The sequence below is a fragment of the Callorhinchus milii genome, unplaced genomic scaffold (assembly GCF_018977255.1).
Source record: "Callorhinchus milii isolate IMCB2004 unplaced genomic scaffold, IMCB_Cmil_1.0 Scaffold21, whole genome shotgun sequence".
NCBI classification, from domain to species: Eukaryota; Metazoa; Chordata; class Chondrichthyes; order Chimaeriformes; family Callorhinchidae; genus Callorhinchus; species Callorhinchus milii.
The window spans coordinates 9,288,128-9,312,870 of NW_024704762.1; the positions used below are offsets into that span (position 1 = coordinate 9,288,128).

Below are 24,743 nucleotides of genomic sequence, written 5' to 3' on the forward strand. Positions count from 1 at the left end.
TCCTATTGCATTCTCTCCAAGGGCTAGTTGGATGGTAACAGGAATAGTTTAGTAGATGTGTGAGACCCAGGTCTCGCTCGCCTCGCTGACAAGGCACACAAGTGCTCTTTTTATTTTCTTCGCTCCTCCAGTCAATCTCCTCGTCTCAATCTGCTAGCAGTGGTCTCGCTCTCTCTCTCTCTCTTTCTCTCTCTCTCCTTTTCTTTATCTCTCTCTCTCTCTCCCCCTCTTTTCTCTTCTCTTCCTTTCGTTTGGTTTCTCTTACTCTCTCTCTTTCTCTCTCGCTCTCCTGTTGCTCTCACACAGTGGTGCTTCAGTTGTCGCAGTTGGAAACAGGTATCCATTTTTGTTTTTTTCCCCAGATTGAATTACTGTTGAACTAAGCTCGGCTCAAGCCTAGCTCTCTTCACTTTAACCTGTGCAAAAAAAACACAGAAAGTGGGTCACTCAACAGCACCTTATAACATCATCGAGACATCTTACAACACTTCACGGGATAATAATAATTATCCTTGCATTTAATACAACGCCTTATCATGTCTTCGAGGCATCTCAAAAGTGCTTCAGAGCACAGTAAAGTGAATTGACTATTTTGTGGGCGAAACTCGGCAGCCAATTGCGAGCAGCAGCGTCCCGTAAAATGGATGTGTAATCAACACTACACACTCGGGCGAGCTGCTGTTAGAAACTGGGCATCTCCGAGGAGAACAACCGTAGAAACGCAACAACGAGAAGAAAACATGTGCCTCACACTCTAGTACTGTGACAGCCCAGTCACTCCGCCATGTTGATATGCACGCTCCCCCTGGTAAGTCGAGTCCTGTGACAGAGCCACGTCTATCTGAGACTTGAACTCGTCGCCCAGGTAACTGTCCTGTAATTAGGAGAACAAACTGAATTAAAAGCCATCTCAACGCATTAGTGAGCTACATTAGATACATGCTACCCCTTCAGCCACATCAGCTCCAAACACGTCATACGGAAAAAAATTAATCTATTGTTCAAGTGGGAGAAGGAAACTATAAAGGGTTTGAAACAGTGAACTGGCCAAGTTCCAGGAGGTTGCAAAGATTTATTGCTTTGGGTAATAATAATAATAATAATCCTTGCATATCATATAGCCCTGTATCACGTCGTTGAGAAGTTTTACAGCACGTCACTAAATATATTGTAAAGCGGATTGACCGTGTATTTTGTGGGCAAAATGTGGCAGCCAATTGCACGCACCAGTGTCCCACAAACAGTCGTGGATTGAATGACAAAATTATTTGGGGATTATTATGGAAGAGTTAGATATCTGAAGGAATCCTTTCAGAAAATAGATGGCCTTTTCCTACCTAAAAGCACATCATCATGAAGCCAGTGTACCGAGCTAACTGTCAACCCCACCAAAGTCACGTTGCCTGGAAATGCAAAACCCAGATCTTTACCGCTTTGGTACATGGTTTTAGCACAACAGGTTTTACCTGCGAGAGTTCCGGCTGAGAGAGGCCTGGCTGGCTCATCTGTGAGGGCTGACTCATGGAGATGTAGCCCTGGGTCAGGGGGCCCTGAGAGAAAGGCTGGGACACCACATCCTGGCTGGCCTGGCTGTTGTGGAGGTTGGACGGGTTGTTCTGCTGGTTGCCCATGCCTCGATTCCGCTGACGACCACCGCGACCTGCTTTCCCTTTAGCCAGGCCGCGACCTACAGACAAGACAAGGGCCGTCAATCTGACCCTTTTGTCAGCTCGAGTACACCCTTAAATTCTGTCTGTTTAACTGCAGCCTCCTACCCCTACCCTCCACTTCTCCTGATCCCAACCACCAGCTCGGATGTGGATCCCTGACTGTCCAACACCTTGGGACGTCCTACTGCCGTGAAAAACGCGATACAAGTGTAATCCGTTGCTGTTACCATTCAATTTACATAGATTTATCTAATAGACTGTACAGCACGGAAACAGACCACACGGCCCAACCAGTTTGTGCCGCATTTATACACCACAAAACTATCCACCCATTCCTTATTCCCTCTCCATACCCTTCTCCCTCATCTGTAGATCTAGCTTCCTCTTAAATGAGACCATAATATCTGCTTAAATCACCGCTTCAGGCAGAGTTCCACATTCTCACAGCCCTCTTGCGTGAAGATGTTCCTCCTGAATTTTTTTTTTTAGTTCCCCTAGTTTCCCCTGGTTACACTCTCCAACGTGTGGTGAATAGCATATTTATACTAAACTTGCCAAACCATAGACAACCGGATAGACAACTAATATTTATATAAAATCTTTCCTATAAAAGGTCTTGAAGCACTTTCAAAGGACAGCAGAACCCCCATTATCCAGCGCCCCCTTATACATTAATTAACTTTGTGATGGGTTTCTGACCCGCTCTCACCTGCTGTTGGCCCATTGGCCTGCCCAAAGTACCCTGGAGGTGGCATTGGGGGCATCATCAGATTGAAAGGGATTGGGATGTTCATCGCTGCGATGTGGCTGGGGCCGGCTCCGATCATCCCAATCTGGTCGTGGGTTTGGAAATACATGTTGGAGGGACGGCCTGCGAAAGAGGACAGACAATAGGTAAATAATAATAATGATAATCCTTGCATTTGATACAGCGCCTTATCACGTTGTTGAGATATCTCAATGCGCTTCACTGTAACGTGTTGATTTTGTGGGACAAACAGAACAGCCAATTGTGCACAGCAGTGTCCCACAAACAGTTGTGGATTGAGTGACTGGATTTTTTNGGGGGATGGGGAAAGAAAGAAAAAAAACCCCAATGATTCCAAACACCCCCCCAACAGAAGACATAAATAAACTCCAAATATGGAACATATGAATAAATATATTCAGACGTACAAACACTGCAACGTCTAAACCCTACAATTTACATCCAAATTTACACCCTTCTGCTTTCTAACATGTTCCTTTTGAAACAGCTTTGAATGAGCTTTGGCCTCAATCCGTGTTCAAGTCAGTCCCCCCCCACCCCCACTCCCAAACACTGGTCATTGCTCTCAGGCTCTTTCAGAAAAATCAATATTTGAAAAGAGGAAAGCGCCGTCTGGTTAATGGAGACCTCGGGTTTCACAGCTGCATTGTTTCAGCAGTGACAGTGCAGGGTAACCTAACGGTCAGAACTCTGATGCTTGTGACTTGAAACCTCACCCTGTCCGCTTCGGTCGTACACAGATCCTGGGATGATGGCTTCCCGTGCGTCGTACATAGCCGTGGTCATGAACCGGGCACCCTGAAACACAGACAGTACATACACAGTGATGTGGACAGGCTATTGCCCTGCCGGACAAGTGTACAGCTTATTAGTATGAGATCACATATGATAGAAAGTGATAACGAGGCGATTCGACAGAATCACAAGGAGTAGATTCATGCCAGGATAGATAAGCCAAGGTACAAATTTCTCCGAGCAAATAGCAGGGCAGGACTGCTCACCGGATTGATGGTGTTGACCAGTTTCCGGGGTTTGCTGAACTGCATCAGACTCTCGCGCAGGTTGTTCAGTGGCCCCTCCACCAGCACCTTCTGCTCCTTATAATAGTTCAGGAGGTGGTTCCACAGGGGCTGTTTGGACAGTGCCTTCGGGTTCCCCACAATGATGACACCGTACCTAGGGTAAAGGTTTGGAAGAGCACATCAATCAATAAATGTGAGCAGGTCGTCAAGCAGAGAGAAAAAAAAAATCTAATGGTACAATTAAAATGTCCTTAATAACCAAATTATTCCATCTTCACTTCCAGCCGTATTCGCCTTTTCCAGGTCCCTCCTCACCAAATACACCAGGTCCATTCAGGCATACAAGGCTGACTCGTTCAACCTTTCTATTCCCTTGCACCTCTGTGAGCCCACACACTACCACAAGAGGTTAATTTACAGCTCACTGGTAATTTGGGAAACATGGGGATTCTGTGTGCTTTCAATGGGACTTCCCTTTATACATACAATGAATGGCAACTTCCATCTAATTATTAAGATAGCATTTGCTGTTGTGATGGCATTAATTTTATGAACCCACTGGTGGAAATTTTAAAACTTTCTTCTCTCCCGCTCCCCCCAAAGCTCAAGGCCACTGACTCATACCAAGGTATTACCCTTGTTCACATGCTGTGCTTCACTTGTGGTTTAACAGAATACTACCAGGTTATTTGGATGTACAGATGCTCTCAGCTATCTATGCAGTTTGCAGGATGAGTCACAACAGAAAGAGGAACCAGCTGGTCCGACAAAAGAAGTTTGTACCTTGGCTTATCTACACACATTAAGTGCATAAACAGCAAAAATCAGCCCTCAGTAAGAAGTAATTCTACATACACTCACTCTGCTCATTCAACAACAACAACAAGATTCCATTTATAGAGCGCCTTTCACGTCGGGAGGACGTCCCAAGACCCGTCTCTGTCCTCGTTCCAAGATACACAACTCAGAGGTTACAAAGCTCACAGAGAATCAAGGCGATTCAGAGAGGCCAGGGATATCAGATATTCAATGTTAATCTTTCCAGAGTTTGATCTGAAGCCCATTCAGCACATACCTCGCTCTGGTCAGGGCGACGTTCAGCCGGCGAGGGTCATTGAGAAACCCGATCCCCTGATGTTCGTTGGCTCGCACACATGACAGGATGATGAAGTCTTTCTCTCGGCCCTGGAATGCATCCACGCTGGCAATCTCCACCTCCTGCAATAGCAAGGGTTAAGTGAATGAACCGCCTCATTTGGTAGATACTGATCTGATGACGCCATCACCAAATTGTACGTTCAACATCAACATGCCGTGACAAGACGAAGCTGTCAACAAGGTGGCAATCTGCCTATGGCTACTGTACTTACAGTTACAGAGTGACCCAGCATGGGAACAGGCCATTTGGCCCAATTAGTCCGCAACAACAACTTGCATTTACACAGTGGCCCTCATGCAGGGCAGCGTCCCAGAGCACTCGACAGTGGTGGAGCACAAAGCCGAGCTGGGGAGAGGTGACCATAGGCACAATCAAAGAGGGAAGTCTGCAGAAGGGACCTGAAGATGGGGAAGGAGGATGCAAGGCAGAGGGATAGTGTTCCTGAGTTTTAGGGCGTAGTGGCTGAAAACAGCAGGCTTAATTAAGACTTCTGAAATGAAATTAAGCCAAGACGCTGGTTACCTTTGGCTCATTAGCAGAGGGAGTGGATAGTTTAATTAGTACCTGGTAGAGCTTAGTGTGCAGAGACCCACTGAACTGCATGTACTGCACCAGGTAGGATCGCTGCCCTTCGTAAGGAGTGATGATGCCGATCTGATCTGGCTTCGCGCCAGCTTTCAACAGTTTGGTGGTGATCTTCTCCACATTAGCAGCCTCAGTCCTGAAAAGCACAGAGGGCGAAACCTCAGAAAATTCTAACCATGAACTTTTCAAATTCCAAACCCCTAAATAGTATTCCAGGTTTCTTTTTGGGAGCACGGGAATATACAGGGCTAGAATAATCTAATGTAGTTTGTGAGGCCAGTCCCAAAGTGACAAACGTAATCCTAACAGGACTGTCTCCTTTACAGTGGTCAATCAATTTCTTTGCTAAATAGTTGTCTAATTCCCTTGTGAATTTATTGAGTCAATTTGTCTGTGTCTGTAGTTCACATTTATCACTTTGTGTAAAGTAATTCAACGGGAACTGTATATTTAGTGCATTGACAAAGTGAGGAGTCTAAGCGACATGATAAGGCGCTATATCAAATGCAAGATATTATTATTAGATTGACCCTCCCTCTTCTGAGTTTATTTCCATGCTTGCTGTTGCAAATGTTTTGACCACGTTTAGAATATTATCACACTTCAGTTATCCATGTGTTTTAGGGTCATAAATGCTTCAATAAGATCATACCTCTGTGGCAATACACAGCAGAGTTTCAGCAGATGCATTAAAGATGGCACAAGGCTAATGCTGTCAATTCCATTATCTAGTTGTTTGATCTCAATTGTAGCCTCGAGTGCTGTAAGCTCCATTGTCATTTCTCCCTTGCAGCCTCACGTCCATCAGTGAAGTGTGGACATTTGGAGCAAGCTGGACAGTTTGTCCACGTGTCTCACTATTGTTCAATACAGTGATACCATGACCCAGTCAGAATGCCCCAGCTAATAGTGTCTCATGTCTGGTTTCACTATGCTTTCTTCCTCATAAAAAAGGCGAACTCCATTCAGCTTCAGACGAGACGTATGGTTCAACACACTCCATAACATGAGTCGGGTCTAAGGTTGAAAATGGCTGCACACATTTTCAGAAACTTTTATGTTAACATATATTACTGTTCTTTTCTATGTGACTAAACAGGTAACCTCTCTCAGTACGTACCAAATACAGTCAATTCACTTTACAGTATAACCTGTGAAGCGCTTTGAGATGTCTCAGCACATGTATCAAACGCAAGGATTATTATTATTGTTGTTACCTATTCAGGTAGGAAGTTCCTGAGCTGGCAATCTCCTCCTGGCCCTGAGTCACATAGAAGAACATCGGCTTGTCAGGCTGCGGCCATTGGAAGTCGAAACCCTTCTTAATACGATCCGCTACAAACAAAAAAGAAACGGCTGCCATCAGTATCCTGAAATAGTCGCAGAGGAAATCAGAAAAAAGCAGTAACTTGTGCTTCATTCACATAAACCCAAGTAAGGAACAAAATGTAGTGGTTAATTAATAAAAAAATTGTCCACATGTAGGAATGTTAATGTCTGAACGCTGCTGGTGTTATCAATTAGGCAATGGGTTCAGTTGCATCTCTTTTGTACCCAAATTGGCACTGATGCCTTATTTATGTTGACCAAGTTAGGAATGCATTGGCAGAACCACTCACTGCCCATTTTGGGGCATTAAATACGCAGAGGCTTGGGCAATACTGAGGAAGAGGAGAAAGTTATACAGATTGTCGTTCCTAACCCTTATCCAGTAGACGTGTGTGTGGGTGCAAGCATGTTGGGTGAGGACATGAATGTGCCTCCACATTTATATATAAGGTGGCTTTTCATACTGAAGTAATAATTGCTGAACTCCACTTCCATCACCCAGGACAATCCTTACCCGCAGTGACGCCATTTTGCAGTGATCCCTCATAAAAGATATTTGACGGAAAGGCGCTGAGCGCCGGATGCATCCGGTACTGGACCTGCAGGCGAATCGGCCGGATTCCCAGAACAACCAGGCGCTCAAACAGCGACTGAGACAGACCAGCCTTGGCGGCCTTTTTGCACATGACCACTGGCCCCAGCTGGCAATGGTCACCCACAAGGATGAGCTGCAAAGGAAAAACACAGCACTCAGGTCAGCGTCAGTTAATTTCCCCCCCTCCCATACTGAATTGCTCTTCATCTAACATTTACCAGCTAGGAAGGTGGATGCTAACAATGATTGGAAAACAGTCAGGCAGATAGGGTAGATTTACTTAGTTGGTTAACTGTGGGAGACTTCTCCCATATCACTAATTGTGGCTAACAAGGCACATGACCCTACGCCCTTCACAAGAGGGAGGGTTAGAGAGAAGACGGGACAGAATGGGGAAGTTCACCGATAGAAAGAAGCAAATGTGATGTATATGACAGAAGAACCTGGTTGAAAATAACACTAACTGAAAGATTGTTTTAAATGTAACCAACCATTTGCTAGGCCCTTTTCCGAGTCCCACACCTTTTTCTAGACAAAATATACAATGCTAGGCGTGTAGTTTAAGAGAAGTGGATTGCTCTCTCTCTCTCTCTCTCCTTTCCCTAGTGTGCGTGTGTCACCGAATCCAGCCTACCTGTTTCGCTCCCAGCACCACTGGCACCATGCATTCGGGTTCCGTAGCCTGTGTACTCTCGTCGATCAGAATGGAGCGGAACTGCATCTTAGCCAAACGCGGGTCGCCTGCACCCACACAGGTACAGCAAATCACGTCAGCGTTCTGCCGAAGGAAGAACAAACGCCAGATGAAATAAAACCAAAGCACATGTTTGGAAACATTCGCCTTCACCAGTAAGCCTCGAAGAAGTAGGAGGCGGCAATTTCCACTGATGGTAAATAACTGAGTCGAGTACATGGGAAACCCGCAGGTTGGTAGTGACGCAGTAACAACCACACACTGCCTGTTACCATCAGGAATCCTACTTAGCTACTCAGTCACTATTAGTGAATCCTGTTACGAACTACAGTTTCAACCACGCCGCGGCGATAAACAGATCATAAAACCCAAGTAGCTGGTATTTAAAACAGTTAAAAGCAGCGAGAGAGAGTGAAATAGATGTGAGAATCCAACAGAACCACAGAGCGGAAAATCTCTCACCATCAGCAGCTCCCGCTCGGCTGTCCTTTTGAGCGCACGGTAACGCTTCTCATCAGCAGACGACAGCTCCCCGGTCTCGTCCTTCAGCTGCTGCAGCTTCTGCAGTTCGGGCATACTGGGAAACAGAGCAAATGGCCATTAGGCAGGAGTGGATACTGACACAGTTATAATCACTCACAGAAGCTCCTGATCCAGAGAACACCATTGCTGCAGCTATCATCTAATCATCTAATCTAATTGCATTTGATATAGCGCCTTGTCACCTCTTCGAGGTGCCTCAAAGCACTACTGTAAAAGCGAAGAGCCAGGCCACTCAGGGTGAGACCCTGGAGGGTCCCCAGGACACTGCGTCTCTGAGGAAAACAGGCATCTTCAGAAGAGGGACGACAAACTGAAGGCCAAACTTGTGCAGCAGATTTTCATTTTGATACCGACAGCTGGTGTAGTAGGAGTGGCAGCAGGGAGAATTCATGGGCAACTCTTATCACTGATCACAAGGCCAATTTATACTGGCAAGTCTGTCTCATCATCAGCATGAGATCAGCCCCCATGCTGCCTCTTCTTCACCCACCCCACTCCTCCACGCGACCCCTCCCCCCAGCACACGGATCCAGATGTTCAGAACAGCAAATGCACCTCCCACAAAATGCAGACACACCCAGTTTCCAATATATCCTGTGAAGTGCTTTGAGACTTCTCAACAAGGTGTAATTTGAGTGCCCTGAGATGTTATCCTGCGAGGAGGAGGGCACTACAGAAATCAAAGTTGTTGTTTTTGTTTTACATCAAGAAAATGACATTTGTGATAGCGCCTTTCACGTCAGGAGGATGTCCCAAATGCATGGATTATGACATGGGACAAATCTATTCTCCTCGAGGAATTCAAAGAACTACCGCCACGAGAAACACCCATGCCTCATGCTCAGTTCTAATCTAACCTCAGCAACAACATCAGAGTTGTGTACCAAGCGGTCTGGGAAGCTACCCTGCGTGAGAGGCGCTGTGTAAATGCAATTTGTTGTTGTTGTGGTGTCAGGCATACTCGCAGGGCAATCCCGTCTCCTTACCTGTCCATGTTGCGGATCTGGTTGTGCAGTGCCAGGAAGGAGACTGGTGAATCGATGGCCTCTCGGCTCTTGGCGCACAGCCTGACCACTTTCAGCCCCGTGTGGTGAATCTTCTCCGTCAGTTGATCCACGGCGATGTTACTTGGAGCGCACACCAGGACAGGCCTGCAGGAGCATCCCAACAGCACCCAAACACACTGTTAGAAAAGCAGGGCCCTGTACAGGCCCACCCAAAGCTGCCGCACAAGCTCACCAAAGAGCGCATCAGACACAAGTTTAATGGTTATTTTTAAAGCAGACTCGACCATGGGGAAATAATGTAAAAAACAGCAGCACCTTCCACTAAAATAAGTTGCAGTAAATTACATTAGCTTTGTCGATTGCTTTGAACAAACTCTTTTCAGGATTTCAGCTACTCACTGCTCAAAGACAAGTCAATGTTGAGTTCTTTTTTTTTAAAAAAGAATAAATTGACGTGACTAATCAATTTTCCAGTAGGCTTCCATTTCCTATAACAAAATTCCACTGATAAGTTTTTCCAAAAGCGCTGGCTTTGTATATTGTCTCTACTCCCACGATAAGTATCTTGGCTCAAATCTCTCACAAATCCCTCACAAACTGGAACTTCTGGAACTTACCCATTGCCCTGCCTGGCGAGGTGATACACAATGGTCGCAGAGGTAACTGTTTTGCCGGTGCCGGGCGGGCCCTGAATCAGACTGAGAGGACGCTGCAAAACAGTCTTCACAGCGTAAACCTAGCGGAAGGTAACAGAACATGGTGATGCCAAAGCAACTGAATGAAGTATCAGCCAGGGCTGTGCAGAGAGAGGCCTCGCTACGCAGCTTGCACTAGAAGTTCCGAGGCTCAAACTTCAAACCCAAAGACAGAAGGCATCTCTTCAAAACTGCTGATACCCAAACGGGGAGCACTCGCATACAACAAAGATTTCACTTCATAAGCAGCAAAATCTTAATGAGAGAGGGGTATATTTGTGTGCGTGTGTATGTGTATATATACAATATATATGTATGTGTGTGGCAAAGACATGTAAATGCATCCATAAAACTAATTTACAACATTGGGACACACTGGATAACAGACTTAAGCAGTGAAAAGGAATTGATTTGATTTGAGGCAGGCAGTTTCAGTAACTCGGATTCAATGTTTTGAACAATCGACAGATTGAAGGCTTGAGATACGGAGGGTGAGCACGAACTCACAGCATTCCAATAAAACTCTGTGGGATCAGACAGCTTTCAGAGAGGCAGCAGGTGACGACTGTGGACGAGAATGTCATGGTTGACTGTGTTGAACGCGGGGGAGACATCTAGGAGGACGAGGAGGTAGAGTCTCCAGAAGGATGAGGGAGCTGTGGTCTCTCTCTCTCTCACTCACACACACACACAGAGGACGTACTTTGTGACCTCGACAAGCCCCAGCTCTGTGCTGTGGGCAGGATGCAGACCCAGACTGGAGGGGCTCGACCAGGGGTGAGGGGCTCAACCAGAGGAGAGGAGTGAGATATGTTGACTTACAATTCCAATACACAGCCATTTTAAGGCTGGGTATCCTGTGCCTTTCAAGACAAGATTCTTAATGTTTTACTGCTGGAATTGAAATCAATCATCCTAACTGGTTCTGCAATCATTTTCTCATTTGAGTCTAGGGTTTGATGGGAAGTCAGGTGGCCAAGTACGAGTGTGATAAAGGAAAGATATTGATGTGTCAAAAGGCATTCCTGATAAATGTCACCACACAGTGTGAAGTTCTGTTACCTGTGAGTGATTGAGGTCAGGCAGACCATGAGCCGTGAAGCGTTTGGGAAGCTGGCATTTGATGATCACATCTTCCACCTCGTGGCCCAGCAGCTTGTGGTAAATGTACCCAGAGACCGAGGTCTCATCCACAGCGAAGGTCTTCAGTGCGCTCTGCATCCTGAAAGGGTTGGGGGGAAGAGAGAGAGAGAGAGAGAGCGCGAGAGTAGCATCAGATTCAAAAACTATACAGCCGCCAGTCAGAATGAGATGAGCTTCTCCTCCAAAGGGAATCAAGTGGCAAAAAAGGTTGAATCCAAACTGTAACCGAAGAGCGGGTCAGCTTGGATTAGTGGTAGCCCCCTCGCCTCTGAGTCAGAGGATGTGGGTTCAAATCCACGTCAGGACTTGAATTCATACAGTCTATGCTGATTCTCCAATGGAGAGCTGGGTGGTGGGGGAGAGGGGTGTTGCATTGTCTCAGGTGTCTGTATTTAAAGATGGCATTTTGCAGATTAAGATGATGAAAGTTAAAACTGCTAATTGTTAAATTTCTGTAGTATAAATTGCCCTGTTCAATCTATTTACTAAGCTGAATTCATAACGCAACTGTGTATAAGAGCCAGTTGGATAAAGATCACAGTTCAACACGTTAATGCCATGACCCTTTGTTGCTACACGTCACCCACCCCAACCCCCACCAATACAAACCTAAATAACCCTCTGCTTGAGCCAGACCACAAGGGTTATTAATGCCCCTCTGGCAGCAAGGAGGTGAAGGTCACCAAACGAACAGGTTACCTGTCAAACGAAGTGGATTTCCAGACAAAGTCCACCTGGAAATTGTGGGTCACCTCAACTGGTGCCCCAACACTGCTTCGCAGTTCAATGGCAATCTCATCCCCGTAGTCTGCACGGCCTGGTTAAGGGTAGAGTTAAGCAGCACACAGACGGGGCTGCAAACAAACAACTCATAAAACATTGCTGAAATCAACGCATTTCGTAACTCAGAAGTGGGCAATGTGTGGGCAACTGATTGGTGACATAACCTGGTAGTTTTAACAAGAGAAAATTATTAGGAGAAAAAATCTACACCCACACGCTTTAAAATTTGTCCTTTCAATCAATCTTGGGTGGGTGAATTTTCTAGTTCTGCTGGCCTGCAATAACAATCCCTGCTTTTGATATAGCGCCTTGTCTTCAAAGACGAGTTAAACTTGTCAAGTTAAACAGAGCCAAATCTCGGGGGTTGGTGGGGGGGGGTGGAGAAGAGGCTGCACTCTTCCCACCATTCAAACAAACAGCAACTGACTGGTGACATAACCTGGGAGGGTTTAACAAGCAAACCAAGGTCTGGGTCTTGTCACTGAGTGCTTACAAGCTATGACTGGGACTGCCATGGATAAACTAAAATGAGGTTTACAGTAAACTGCAAATTATAGCTACTTCTCTCTAAAATCTTGTCTGGTTGGAGACAAACAGTCCAAATATAGCACCTTTCCACACTTTGAAGGTTGTATTAGACTGCACCCACTCACCGAACAAACCTCAACAGTGTTTGCAACCAAGGTAAGTGAGCAACCATGGCACGAAACATGCAGGAAAGCCACCTCTGAATTTGGGCATCAATTCCTCTTGGCTATAATAATAATAATCCTTGCGTTTGATATAGCGCCTTATCATGTCTTTGAAATGCCTTGAAGCACCTCACAGATATACTGTAAAGTTGACTATATTTTGTGGGTGATAATTACGCCACTGGCTCGAAAACAGAGACAATGACTGCTGGTGTTTTGCTGAACAAGTGCACTGCACATGGGTTTCAGATGCATAGGATACTGTCGGGGACTTTGATCACGTGGCCAATTCCCTTCCAGAGAGGAGCCAGGTCGCCCTTGTAGCGCAGACAGATCTCATCCCCTTGCATCAGGCGCATGTCTGTAAAACAAGAGAGGCAGGGAAGTCAGGGGATATTTCTCCCCAAAATCTTCTGTCTGGTTGGAGACAAACAGTCCAAATATAGCACCTTTCCACACTTTGAAGGCTGTATTGGGAAGTCAGCAGGAACCTACATCAATCCACAATAACTTTCTTCCTTATAGTGTTCCTATATTTCCGGTCTACTTTCAGGTAGGTGACTGACTACCGGGATAATGTGGAAAAGGTCAAGCATTGGCTACAGATGATCAATTTGGTGTTATTGTAAATCTAGTGCTAATATAGGATCTCTGAGTCTAAATGCTCAGTTATTTCAGATTCCCCCCCACCCCACTGTACAATTCCCTGTCTAAATTGAAAGTAAACCAATTCCACTCACCGGAGTCCGTCTTGGGCAGAGTGAAGTAGGCAATTCTCTTCTTGTTCAGACCAAGGTCCCACCTGACAGTGATGTTGTCCTGAGTCTACAATACAAGAAACACAAAAAAAATAAACTGATCAGAAAAGACTTGGTTGCAATCTGTGTACAAGTCAGTCAGGCTTTGGCTCCTTGTTACCTTGGGCGGAAATTGGCGTCCTCCCTAGCCCTAGACGCACACCCTGGGCTTGAAGGCAAGTGAACAGCAATCAGTGTATGTTAGGGCTTTAACTCCAGAGACCCCAAATCCTCATGGTCTTATCATCGAGACTTAATATTTAAGCCTTCAAGTCTTAAGATTTAAACAAACAAAAAATAAATGGCCTCCAAATCATAATTGGATTCAAGAGTCTTCCAAAGATCTGCCTGGTCTTAAAATTAAGGTGGCAGCCTCAAGGTTAAGACCGTGAGAAATTTTGGGTCTCTGCATGTGTACTGGGCAATCAACTTCTGCCTTATTTTACACAAGACAAGAACAACCGACTTGATCTGAAACGCACATGTGCTGCGTCAGACCCCACACGCGTTTCTACCCGTCACTTGGAAATCTTGCCCTCCAAATTTCTCCCTCGCTTCGTCTCCTTTCTTTCCTCTCCACTGGGGTACAGTTCCACAAGAACCTGCTCCAGCACAGAGCAGAGATCAAAGTTGTGACCTTGCCAGCCTGCAGAGTTTACTGGATAAACATGTTGAGCCTTCTGTAGGGCAAACTGAGGTGTCGTGAGACTCGTGTTCAGTTTATCTTACAGGCTACCAATAGAGCTACCAACAGTTTTTCAGGGGAATCATCATAGCTACCTCCAAGGAACTTAACTGATCAAAGTAGTAAGCATAGCCCCATTAAAATTAAACTAAATACACTGAAAAGAGCTAATGGCTTTGGAAGCAAGACTTTAGCTCTTGGGTCCTCTGAATTTTCAAGGTGCAATGCAACTTGAGGAAAGAACGAGAGAGATTAAGTGAGAGAGAAAATAAAGAAGACAAGAGCCCACAGTAAAAGAAACTTATCTAATATTAATGGAAACACAGCCACAACTTCTGTAGGAGACTTAGAACTTTCAAAAAGGAGAACTTTACTTCTTCAAGCTTGGTCTGGGAAGTGGAGATATGTTCAATCTATTACAAAGAAAATTAAGAATTGTAAAAAAATGTTACAGGACAAAACAATGCGTCATGGTGAAGAGCGAGATATCTCCACTCGTATCCCTGCTGTAACCAGCTTGAGCCGAAATCCACTCAGCCTTCCCCTGTGGAGATATATCCTCTTACAAAATGTTCCGTAAACATAAAATACAGAGGTCCTTGAGTAGAACCAGATAACACGCTGGAATCTCGGCTGGAATCTGCTGCCGGCCAGCGTGACTGCTGTGAATTGCTGGCAAACAGCTGGGTTTGCTCTGCGCAATACCTGAGACTCCTTCAGCTTCTTGTCGTAGTCGGCCTCCAGCTTGACCAACGGCCCGAAGATGTTCTGATATTGGTAGGCATCCTCGTAGCGCAGGAGCACATGCTGTGGCTCCTCATCCACTCCCGGCTTCTCCAGGTCCTCGAGCGTGGCCGAGGGATTATCCTAACGACATAGAGAAGATGAGGAAATTAGCAAAACAACCAGTCATTGTATTATCTGCACCAAACAGAGCAAGCCAGAGGTCAGTGAAAAAACACCTTCAATTTATTTAGAAGTTTTATATTCATATCTGCATTTCTAGCTTTAATTAATCTAGACATTCTGAATATTAGAAACAACTAAATGCACAGTAAATATATTCTGTCTAAACTATTAATGCTGCCGTGTTTCACCCACAAAATATACAGTCAATTCACTTCACAGTATATTCTGTGAAGGGATTTGAGACGTCTCAAAGACATGATATATATCAAATGCAAGGATTATTATTATTATTGTAGCTTGGACTTAAATACTCCATTCCTCCTGCAAGTCCACTGGACTTTCAAGGATTCCACAGTACAATGAAGGAACTTTGCACGTAAGTTAGGTTTGCAGTCAAAATCTTTACTAGCGCATTACATCAGTGTCTAAAGGAATCAATCATACCCATTATTACATAATAAATAAATTGCGAAAACCTTTCAGGACATGCCTTGAAAGAATGAACAGAAACGAACAATAAGGTAACAAATTTTGTTACACAATTCATATCTGCATTTCAAACGTTAGTAACGTTCTTTTACGATTGCATGTAGAATCCCTCAGCTGTAGCATTAGAAGAGTAGAAAGTATCGCCCTGGTTACCGTCCATGCACTTGGGGAGCATGTCTGCACAAAGACCTACAAGGTTACCCGCACACCACTGTATACCTTCCAGAGCTCCTCCAGCTTGTTGATCTGTTGTGCCGTGATCTGACGTGCTCTTAGCTGCTCCTGCTCGGAGGGAATTTTCACCAGCCAGGACAAGAAACAGCGGTCCTGAATGAGCGGCTGCCATTGCGAGCTATCCCAGTTGATGTCCTTCAGGCTGCTCTGACTGGCACAGGGTTGTCTGTGGTGGGGGGAGGGGGGGGGAAGGAGCAGAAACATCTCTCAAGTCCGTTCATATCAAAGTGAGTGGAGTGGACAAGGTAGCAGTGACAATGTTTCAATGCATCTATTGAGGAAATGGCAGAACGCCTCAGCTTGAAGGGCTTTGAGACGTCCTACCGATGTGAAAGGCACTATATAAATGTAAATTGGTTTTGTTGAACAGCCCTGGCTGAATCAGCCTCGAGCCGTAGCTGTTAAACCAAATTCATTTTCCCTAACCAACATGTCATTAGTAGCCCTTAAACAGATTCACTCTTACTCTTACTAAGAAAGGCTGACCTCTCAGAGAGAACACTGCAGCTCTTTGAAGGTTATAACCGGGTGTATTAAAACCGGGTGCACAAATGGCAGCATCCTTCAAGTATCCTTTAAGGGTCAGGGAACAATTTGTGTACCACATTATCGCTCTCTCTAGAACTTTCTCCCCTAAATCCACCCACCTCTCACCGTATCTTACTACGTTCAAAACTTACCTCAATGACCGTTTGTTACATCACCTCCTCCTACCCCCTCAAACTCCCCCACCCAATCCATCTTAGCAAAGAGCTTCAAGTTATCCTCCTACATGAAAGGCTCTATACAAATGCAAGTTATTGTTGTCAGTCTCACCTGCACAGCAGAACTACCACAGAATCGGCTTTGGCAGGAATGAAGCCCAATAGGAACACATTCCTGCAGCCGCAGTTGTAACACTCCAAGACCGTCTCCCCCAGGGGCCCATCCTTGTGCAGAGTCACTTCCTTGCACTTGGCTCTCACCAGGTGGTTCACAATATGGCTGCAAGAGCAGGAACAGGAGGGGGAAAACAGAATGAATTGTGTTTAAATTATATAACCACTCAAGCACTTTTGGAACAGAGAGAGAGTGTGAGAGAGAGAGAGAGAGAGAGAGTGTGTGTGAGTAAAAGAGAGAATTTAGTAAAAACAATAAAATCAAATTGAATTCATTCCATTTTTTTGAGAAAGAAGGATAACTGGAGGACAGCACAAAGCAGTGGAATCTCAAGCTGTAGGTATCTCAAGAGGAACCAATGCTGGCTTGTGTCCAAGACCTGACAAACCATGACGTACTGATCCCAGCTGAACTGATTGTGGGAGGTGCCAGGCATAGCCTGCCTAGAGAGAGGGAGGGAGGGAGGGCGGGAGGAAGGGATCAGACTCGACCAAGGCTGCCAATGTACAAGGATATGACGAGAACAGAGATTCAGGAAATGGACAATAAAAAGCAGGAGTGAGACGACAAGCATTCATACAGGAGACACCAACACACCAAATCACTCACCTTCCAGAAGTGTTTCCACGGCCATTACAGAACCATTTCTTGCTGGTGTTGCAGTAAACCACGCAGGCTGGATCATGAATCCCACAGTAACTTAAACACAAAGGAAAATTGGTTTCAGCTCAAACCTTGCCACTATCGTTATTGTCTGTTGGACATTAAGTTTGAGAAAAGGAAAAGATGTTAAGGATATTTACTGAAGGGAAGTGAAGTGGGTGGGGGTGCAGAAGATAGATTTGAAAATTAAATACCCCTGTACTTAAAAATATTAACTTGTTGACAGTGAAGCAACTCTGCAAGTTCAGTGGGGAACAAAAAGTGCAGCACTGAGCCAGGCATGCCAGCAAGGCACCAGCATAGGATTGGCTCTTAGACTCGGTTTATCTTGAGCTGCAAAGACTTGTACCTCTTGTATCTGAGTGCCAAGATTACTTAGGGCCAGCCAAACACAAACAGTCAGGACAAAACTTTTACCACTCAGGAGACCAGAAATAGCTGCACCACTGAGGTGGCCTTTGTTTCCCCAATGCAAAAACATTTATGAATATTATGGCTTCACAAAACAGAAAGAATATGTATTTCATCACCCTTTTTTCCTTGCGATTAAAACTAACAGTTTAAAGCTAGAACAAAGGATTTTTGTTCAGGAGAATAAATGACCTTGATTTCATTTCACAATACTGCAATTGTATAAAATTGATATACACATCAAGTGTTAGGATAGCTTAATCACTTATGTGATTTTAAGTAATTCTTACAAGCAGCTCAGCTTGGTGAAGAAGGAAATGAGAGAAAGATATGGGTGAGATTACTGAACGAAACTATTCAATGTGAAGCAGCTGTCAGCAAATTTAATCAAAGAACATATTGAGGGTCTTCACTTATAGATCCACAAAGAGCTGGGCAAATATTTGTTAGCTAGGGGTAACAAGGGATATGGGGCAAGGAAGGGAAATTGGAGTTGAGGTACAGATCAGCCATGATCTTATAGAATGGAGGAACAGGCTTGAGGAGTTGAATGGCCTTCCCCTGTTCCGATGTACCAAAGGTGATTTAATCTTGCAAGGACCTTTATTGGATAAGGCCACATCTGGAAAACAAGTGTGTGATTCTGGTGATTGTGCCTTTGAATGGCGGTTAATGCACTGGGAGTGCAGGAATGATTCTGAGTTAAAGAGACAGCCTCACAGAAAATATGAACGTCAGAAAAAATTTGATCAAGAGGAGACACGGTCTATGACTTTGGTAATGACAGATCATGAATAATGAATAATGTGAGCAGGGTATAGCACAAGACAAGCACAAAGTTAACAAGACAGAGGCAATCTAAGAAACAAATAAAACTAATCATCTCTCCCTAGAATATTACAGGGATGTGGAAGAGTCTCCCAAATAAATATAATTAATGAAAAGTGTTCAAAAAAAACTCCATGAATAGCCTCAAACTGGACTGAAGGTCACAATGACAGATCTAAATGATCAAATTCCCAACAGAATGCTATGGATTACAATGCAGCTATACCATGGATAAGCAATCTATGAACTGCAACAAATTGGACTTGTATAGTACAGGGTATGCGGCTTGAGTCACATGGTTTGGGAAGGAGGAAAGAAAGATGAGGTATATATTTACTCTCAAGGGTTTTCATCTGTGGCCGACCTTCATGTTTATCTTTACCCTCAGAGAACACATTACAACCAAGCCTGTGATTGAGCAAACTGAGGAGCTGGGCATAACAATCCTTCAGCCACTCAAGTCCCACCTCAAGCCCCTTCTCTTCGACCATGCTATCGGCCAGCGCCCCACCCCTCCCTACCCAACCCCAGCTCAGGTCTGAAATGCTGTACTCTCTCCAGCACCTTGGGACGTCCTCCCGACATGAAAGGCGCTATACAAATGTAATCATGTTGTTGTTGACGTTGCTGTATTCTCTCATCATCAGGAACAATTCTGTACACATTCTTACCCTGACTGCTACTCATGAACTTCTCTCGACATTGGAATTACCTGGGGGGGGGGGGGGGGGGAGAGAGAGATGAAAAGAGAGAGAGGGAGAGAAAGGCAGGATCTCAGAGTGATAACATGACGCACAGATCCGCATTCACTAGTTCCAGTGTGATTCTGCCGCACTGTTAATAAAACCAACAGAAAATATTCCTGGTACCTGCACGCATGCAGAGGAAGGTCCTTGGTGTAGTATGTATCTTCCTCATCCTCTTCGAAGTTCAATTCCGCTAACAATTGGCTCGCTTTAGCCACTGCATCATCCACTGCTCCGTTCTGCAGGACACCTTCGGGTCCATTTACCTGCATCAATGAATGAGGCACAGGGTCAGTGTACAGAATGTAATAGTGCCTTTACCCGGCACATTATAGAAATAATTATTAAATCATAGAATCTTTACATTGAAGGATTCGTCCCAGATTAGCTGCAGAAACCAACCCACGAAACCCTTGCTTTTTTGGGTACCTGCACTTTCGACATATGGAAAGACATTATTGATTAGCATCTAAACCTTCAAGTTAATCTGGATAAAGATTAGCAGTTGTTGGGAAAAAGGCATACTAAACTACGCGCTGGTGGATACATTTACTGTACGCTTATTTAAAATAAGCACACAAGCTGGGCTTGAGTCAAGCCACAATTCACCAAATTCAATAATACAGTAATAATCCCTGCATTTGATATAGCGCCTTATCACATCTTGGAGACATGTCAAAGCGCTTCACAGAATATACTGTAAAGTAAATGGACTGCGTATTTAGTGGGTGAAATCCGGCGGCCAACGGCGCACAGTAGTGTCCCACAAACAGCCGTGGATTGAGTGACCATAACATTATTATTTTAATTCATTGATTTATTATTGGAAGGGATTATTATCCCTCAAAAAGCGATCAGCCAAACGATTAACAACCGGGTTCCTATTTACTGCTAGGTAAACAGAGGCTTGTGGAGTACGGAAACATACCCAATTTTTCATCCTGCCTGGGAATCAAATCAAGGTCCTCTCGCTTGCGAGGCGAGTGGTCTAACCAGTAAGCTACAGGACTCTGTAATGCACTGTTATAGCACCAGCTCGGGGTTTAAATCTCTTCCAGCGTGATTCTGTTACTAAAGCGATATCGTGACAACTCATTCACTTGCTATTACAAATACCAGATTGGGTACACACTATCTACCAAACTCTTCGACGCACTGGCGCATCCCGGGGCCAGTAAATGTAGGGCAATTCATACCAATTTTCCAATAATTATTTTTACAGAGAATTAAAAAAAAATGACAGCTCCTGAAAGATACAAGGATTTAAAACTGCTGCCAGCTCTCTCATCGTTACAATATTCACATTCTAATATTACAATTAAACCTTGCACTTGATGTAGTACGTATAGATTCTCACTTTCTGATGCCTTTGAAATATCTCAAAGTGCTTTACGACTCAGATTCGGAGCGCTCCACGACTCAGTAAATTGAAATGCTCTGTGTAGCCCATCAGGCTGGAATCAGGTCCATCGGAGGAGTCAAAGCTCTCTCTCACTCACTCACACACACACATTTTCAACTCAGTAAAATCAGTTGAGATTTATCAGTAAAAGTCGGTCAAATATATGTGCAAAAGCCTTACGATACAGCGACAACAGGATCACGTTTCACAGGAAAGATTTCAACAAAGGATGCACATTTTCAACTTTATTTCAAAAAATACAATTGTGCCGCTTTTAAAACTGCACCCTCAGTCACTTTCATCCACCAGCTAGAGTGCCTGGAATGACAAAAAAAATCTGAGACAGGACATCAATCTACAGGTGGGCAGGACACACAACCACAGTAGATACTACACACACCAAAAGCAGGCAGACCGGAAGAACCCTATGCTGCCTTTTCATTTTCTCAGGCGTCTTCTCAGAAACTATACACCTCCCTCGTATCACTGAATAAAACGCGGCAAGTATTATCATTACACGTCTGATCACAGGAAATTGCAGGTCTCTACGCCACAAAAGAAAAAGGAAGCAATTAAGAAATAATATTTTTTTAAAAACTAGCAGAAGTACACAGCGAGCTGCACTCTCCTCCCACAGTTTTAGATCAACTGAAACGTCTCTTACGTCAGTCACACATTGTGGTTAACACGTTATACAGAGGATACTGTGCAACGATCACGATGCTATAAGGTTAATAATTCTATCATCTTCAGAAATGAACATATACCTCTATTTCCACAAAAGATGTGGAGGGGGGGGGAAGTGATTGGACATTTTCAGTCCTTGCACAGCTGGTTTGGGACATCCTGCTCAAACCACGGAGAGATGTAGAAATAAGACTTGCGCTAAACCCTCCACTGGAGACAAGTTTGCCACTGACACTGCAACCATAACACTAATTGAATACACGGGCTGGCTGTGCAAGGGAGTCCCCATAACTATGGTTACAGTAATAGACCTTCAGACGTATATGGTAGCACTGAGATAAGGATTAACTGCCCTGTCCCACCTCCCACAAACATTGTGTAGGCACATAAAATTGGCTGCATAGGTGGAGCCCTCACGGGTGACTAGCATCTGTGGAGGTAACAGTAGCCAAGAGTCCACTGCATTCAGGGTAGGAAAAGCTAATCTAGCCATGGATTAGTGGCATTAACTCCCTTATCCTGAGTGGTTAAAATTTCCAACATCTGTCTACAAGCACGACTCTACAACTAGCAATGAGCTAGCCTCCTGTATTCACTATAGCAATTCTTATACAAGTTGCCAACAACGGCCATTCCTGAAGTGGGGCTACCTTCAACAGTGAAGCATGAATACGCATTTCACACTTAATCCCTACATCTCCTGCAATACAGAAGTGCGGCACACCCAAAATGTAATGATCGCAGGTCATTCCAATGAATCAGAAATCTTATGACTCTGGAGAGATAATTGTAGCCTGAAGTAGCTCTTCGAATAATAACTAAAACAGCACACGGCGTGGCCAGTATTCAGCAATTAAAAAGCGCTAAGCTTTTACTTTTAGCCACTGATTCAAGTGCGGAAATGATGCTCAGAACTTCAGCACAGCTCAACAGTTGCGCTTTAAAACCAAACTCAGTTAGATGAATGACTGCTCATTCAGTCATACATCTAACTTTCCTCTCAATATACTAGCAGTGGATCAATGGACATATTTTAGAACAGAAATACAGCAACCGTCCCCCACCCCGCCCCACCCCTTAACCCACTGTCATTGCCAGCAGCTTTCAAAACCCCACCCATCATGTGTCACTTGTCTGATCAGACAGTCTGTTCCTTCGTGTAACAACATCAACTTGCACTTACATAACGCCCTCCACGCAGGGTAGCGTGTCAGAGTGTGTGAAGACCCACCCAAAAATTGTAAACAACATACCCAACTTAGCATTCCAAACAACTGCAGCCTTATGTGGCCGGACCTGGCTATACAACGTCCAAGTTTCACTATCAGTTCGGAGCCTAACTGAGGAGACACTTTTGTTTTCCCAATTAACAGTAGAACAAAATAAATACCACACAGGTGCACACTTTTCCAAGTCGGTGTTGCTTATGACGGGCAATTGCTAACTAAACGTTCAGAAGATCACACGGTAGCAACCTTTGGATTTTTACGCTCCAGCACGCAAGACAGACAGGCTACACTACGTTCCTACATAACCAGGCAGACGTTTGCTTGTAACACGACACCACAAACTCCCTCTGAGACCAGGATGCAGTTAATCCTGTAGCTAGTGTACTGTAAGGAACAGATCTAACTGATTTACCCATCTGTAGCGTTTCGTGGAATTGGACAACAGGATTTCAGCTTGCCCCTCGTGCAACATTCACTCACTCCTCTACTCCATCGGAGGCCGAGTTCTCATTCCAATGCTCTTGTTCTCCGGGACTCTTTCCGAATCCACTTCACCTTGCTTTGAACAATTCTAAACTCCTCCCATTTGTTCACATTATCCACATTCCTATGTTTGCTGAGGGATTCTTTTACTCAGATGGTGCAAGAAAAAACACTTTCTAGCTGGAAGTTGCATGTTTGCGGACATTAGATGAGGGCATGATAGGGAATTAATTGTGTCCCCTCCACCTCCAGGTGAATAAACCAGCTAGATTGTATATAAATAATGCTTACTTGGATGAGATACACAAAACAGTAACAGCATCCATAGCGTCCACACGAGTGGAAGGAAAGGAGGAAAAAGACATGAAACATCTACTCGAAGAAGTGAGAAGGGAAGAAATTAACACCAGAACATGTTACCACATAAAAGTCGTAAAGCTTTAAAAGTCATCTTTCTCAGAGGAAGTAAGGGCCATTTGTAAGAGATGGTTTATTAAGTTACCCAGTAAGCTTGCGTTATAGATGAAAGCATATACCACAGGCATGCTCACAGGTCTCTGTGACACGCATATCAAGTTTCAAGTTAATGACCATGTTTTCTGCGAGCTCCAAAAAGCTGCGAGCATTGGCGACATTATTTGAACTCATCTGACATGAGGAAGTGCGAGAAGATGCAAACTTCCAAAACAAATCACTTTATATTATATACACTAGTTACAAAATTATATAATATATTATGCAGTCAGAACATCAATTGTTAATAGCCCAAAACAGACTCTTAAAACCAATTGCAAAAGATGACACTTATGCAACAGTTCCATGTAGTCAAGAATAGCCAATCCACAAAAACAGGCTATCTTCATAGCTGAAACTGAAAAACCTTACTCTCTCTTCCTCAAATTGGAAATTGCAAAACAAAACTCATCCTCTCCTCCATCTCCCCCATATCAACACCTGGTTCTTTATACTTCAGGCTTCGCCGAGCAAAACTAACTTTGTTCAAAGCTGAACTAAGTCGATGCAGGTGTCAAAAGGGCAAAAATTACCATTTCATTCACCAAGAACAAGCCTTCTATATCATGGAGACTCCAACTAAAATACAGCAAGTCAACAATGAATGAGCACCACGAATGTCACTTTGTGAAACTCATTAATGTGCGTTTCCACTTGTTGAAAGTCATTTTAGTGAGAAAGGATGCATTAACGTGAGTGCAAGACCGATAAATTGATGCATATGCAACAGCAAGAACACAGTTGTGTCCACTTAATTCCTGTTTCTTTAAAGGTAAGACATATTACATCACCTCAGCTGGCTACACAGAGCAACCATCAACCCTAAGGAGTTGTGAAGAAGCTAAAGGATTATTAAAGCGTCTGACTGAAGGCTGTGTCAAAGAATACTTCTGACGTTGGAAGAGTGTAGTACTTGACATGTCACAATTTCCGACACTGACATTATCAGGCATATATAGTAGCTAGAAAAGACGATCCACCATAAAGAAACACAGGATAGTTTTCTGGTTGCTGTTATCCAAAGAGCTTGTGTTGTAGCATGGCTGCAATTGGAAAGTTCTGCAGAAAACTTCAAACCTTCCCACAATATCAAGTGATATTG

At 44.3% G+C, this 24,743-nt stretch overlaps 1 protein-coding gene across 1 annotated transcript in view; it reads right to left on the minus strand.

Moving 5' to 3' along the window:
* Window positions 1-238: 238 nt before the first annotated feature.
* Window positions 239-24,743, minus strand: part of upf1 (UPF1 RNA helicase and ATPase) — a 29,691-nt gene continuing 5,186 nt past the window's right edge. The window contains exons 2-24 of the mRNA XM_042342749.1: window positions 19,451-19,593; window positions 17,289-17,378; window positions 16,617-16,784; window positions 15,786-15,966; window positions 14,874-15,035; window positions 13,427-13,511; window positions 12,949-13,047; window positions 11,911-12,019; window positions 11,131-11,290; window positions 9,991-10,109; window positions 9,353-9,517; window positions 8,286-8,400; window positions 7,764-7,907; window positions 7,049-7,262; window positions 6,423-6,540; window positions 5,185-5,341; window positions 4,537-4,679; window positions 3,441-3,615; window positions 3,156-3,237; window positions 2,380-2,541; window positions 1,467-1,687; window positions 752-874; window positions 239-416 (exon numbers count right to left, since the gene is read on the minus strand). Coding sequence (XP_042198683.1) covers window positions 755-874; window positions 1,467-1,687; window positions 2,380-2,541; window positions 3,156-3,237; window positions 3,441-3,615; window positions 4,537-4,679; window positions 5,185-5,341; window positions 6,423-6,540; window positions 7,049-7,262; window positions 7,764-7,907; window positions 8,286-8,400; window positions 9,353-9,517; window positions 9,991-10,109; window positions 11,131-11,290; window positions 11,911-12,019; window positions 12,949-13,047; window positions 13,427-13,511; window positions 14,874-15,035; window positions 15,786-15,966; window positions 16,617-16,784; window positions 17,289-17,378; window positions 19,451-19,593 — 3,132 coding nt within the window. The 3' untranslated portion in view covers window positions 239-416; window positions 752-754. The remainder of the gene's footprint in view (window positions 417-751; window positions 875-1,466; window positions 1,688-2,379; window positions 2,542-3,155; window positions 3,238-3,440; window positions 3,616-4,536; window positions 4,680-5,184; window positions 5,342-6,422; window positions 6,541-7,048; window positions 7,263-7,763; window positions 7,908-8,285; window positions 8,401-9,352; window positions 9,518-9,990; window positions 10,110-11,130; window positions 11,291-11,910; window positions 12,020-12,948; window positions 13,048-13,426; window positions 13,512-14,873; window positions 15,036-15,785; window positions 15,967-16,616; window positions 16,785-17,288; window positions 17,379-19,450; window positions 19,594-24,743) is intronic.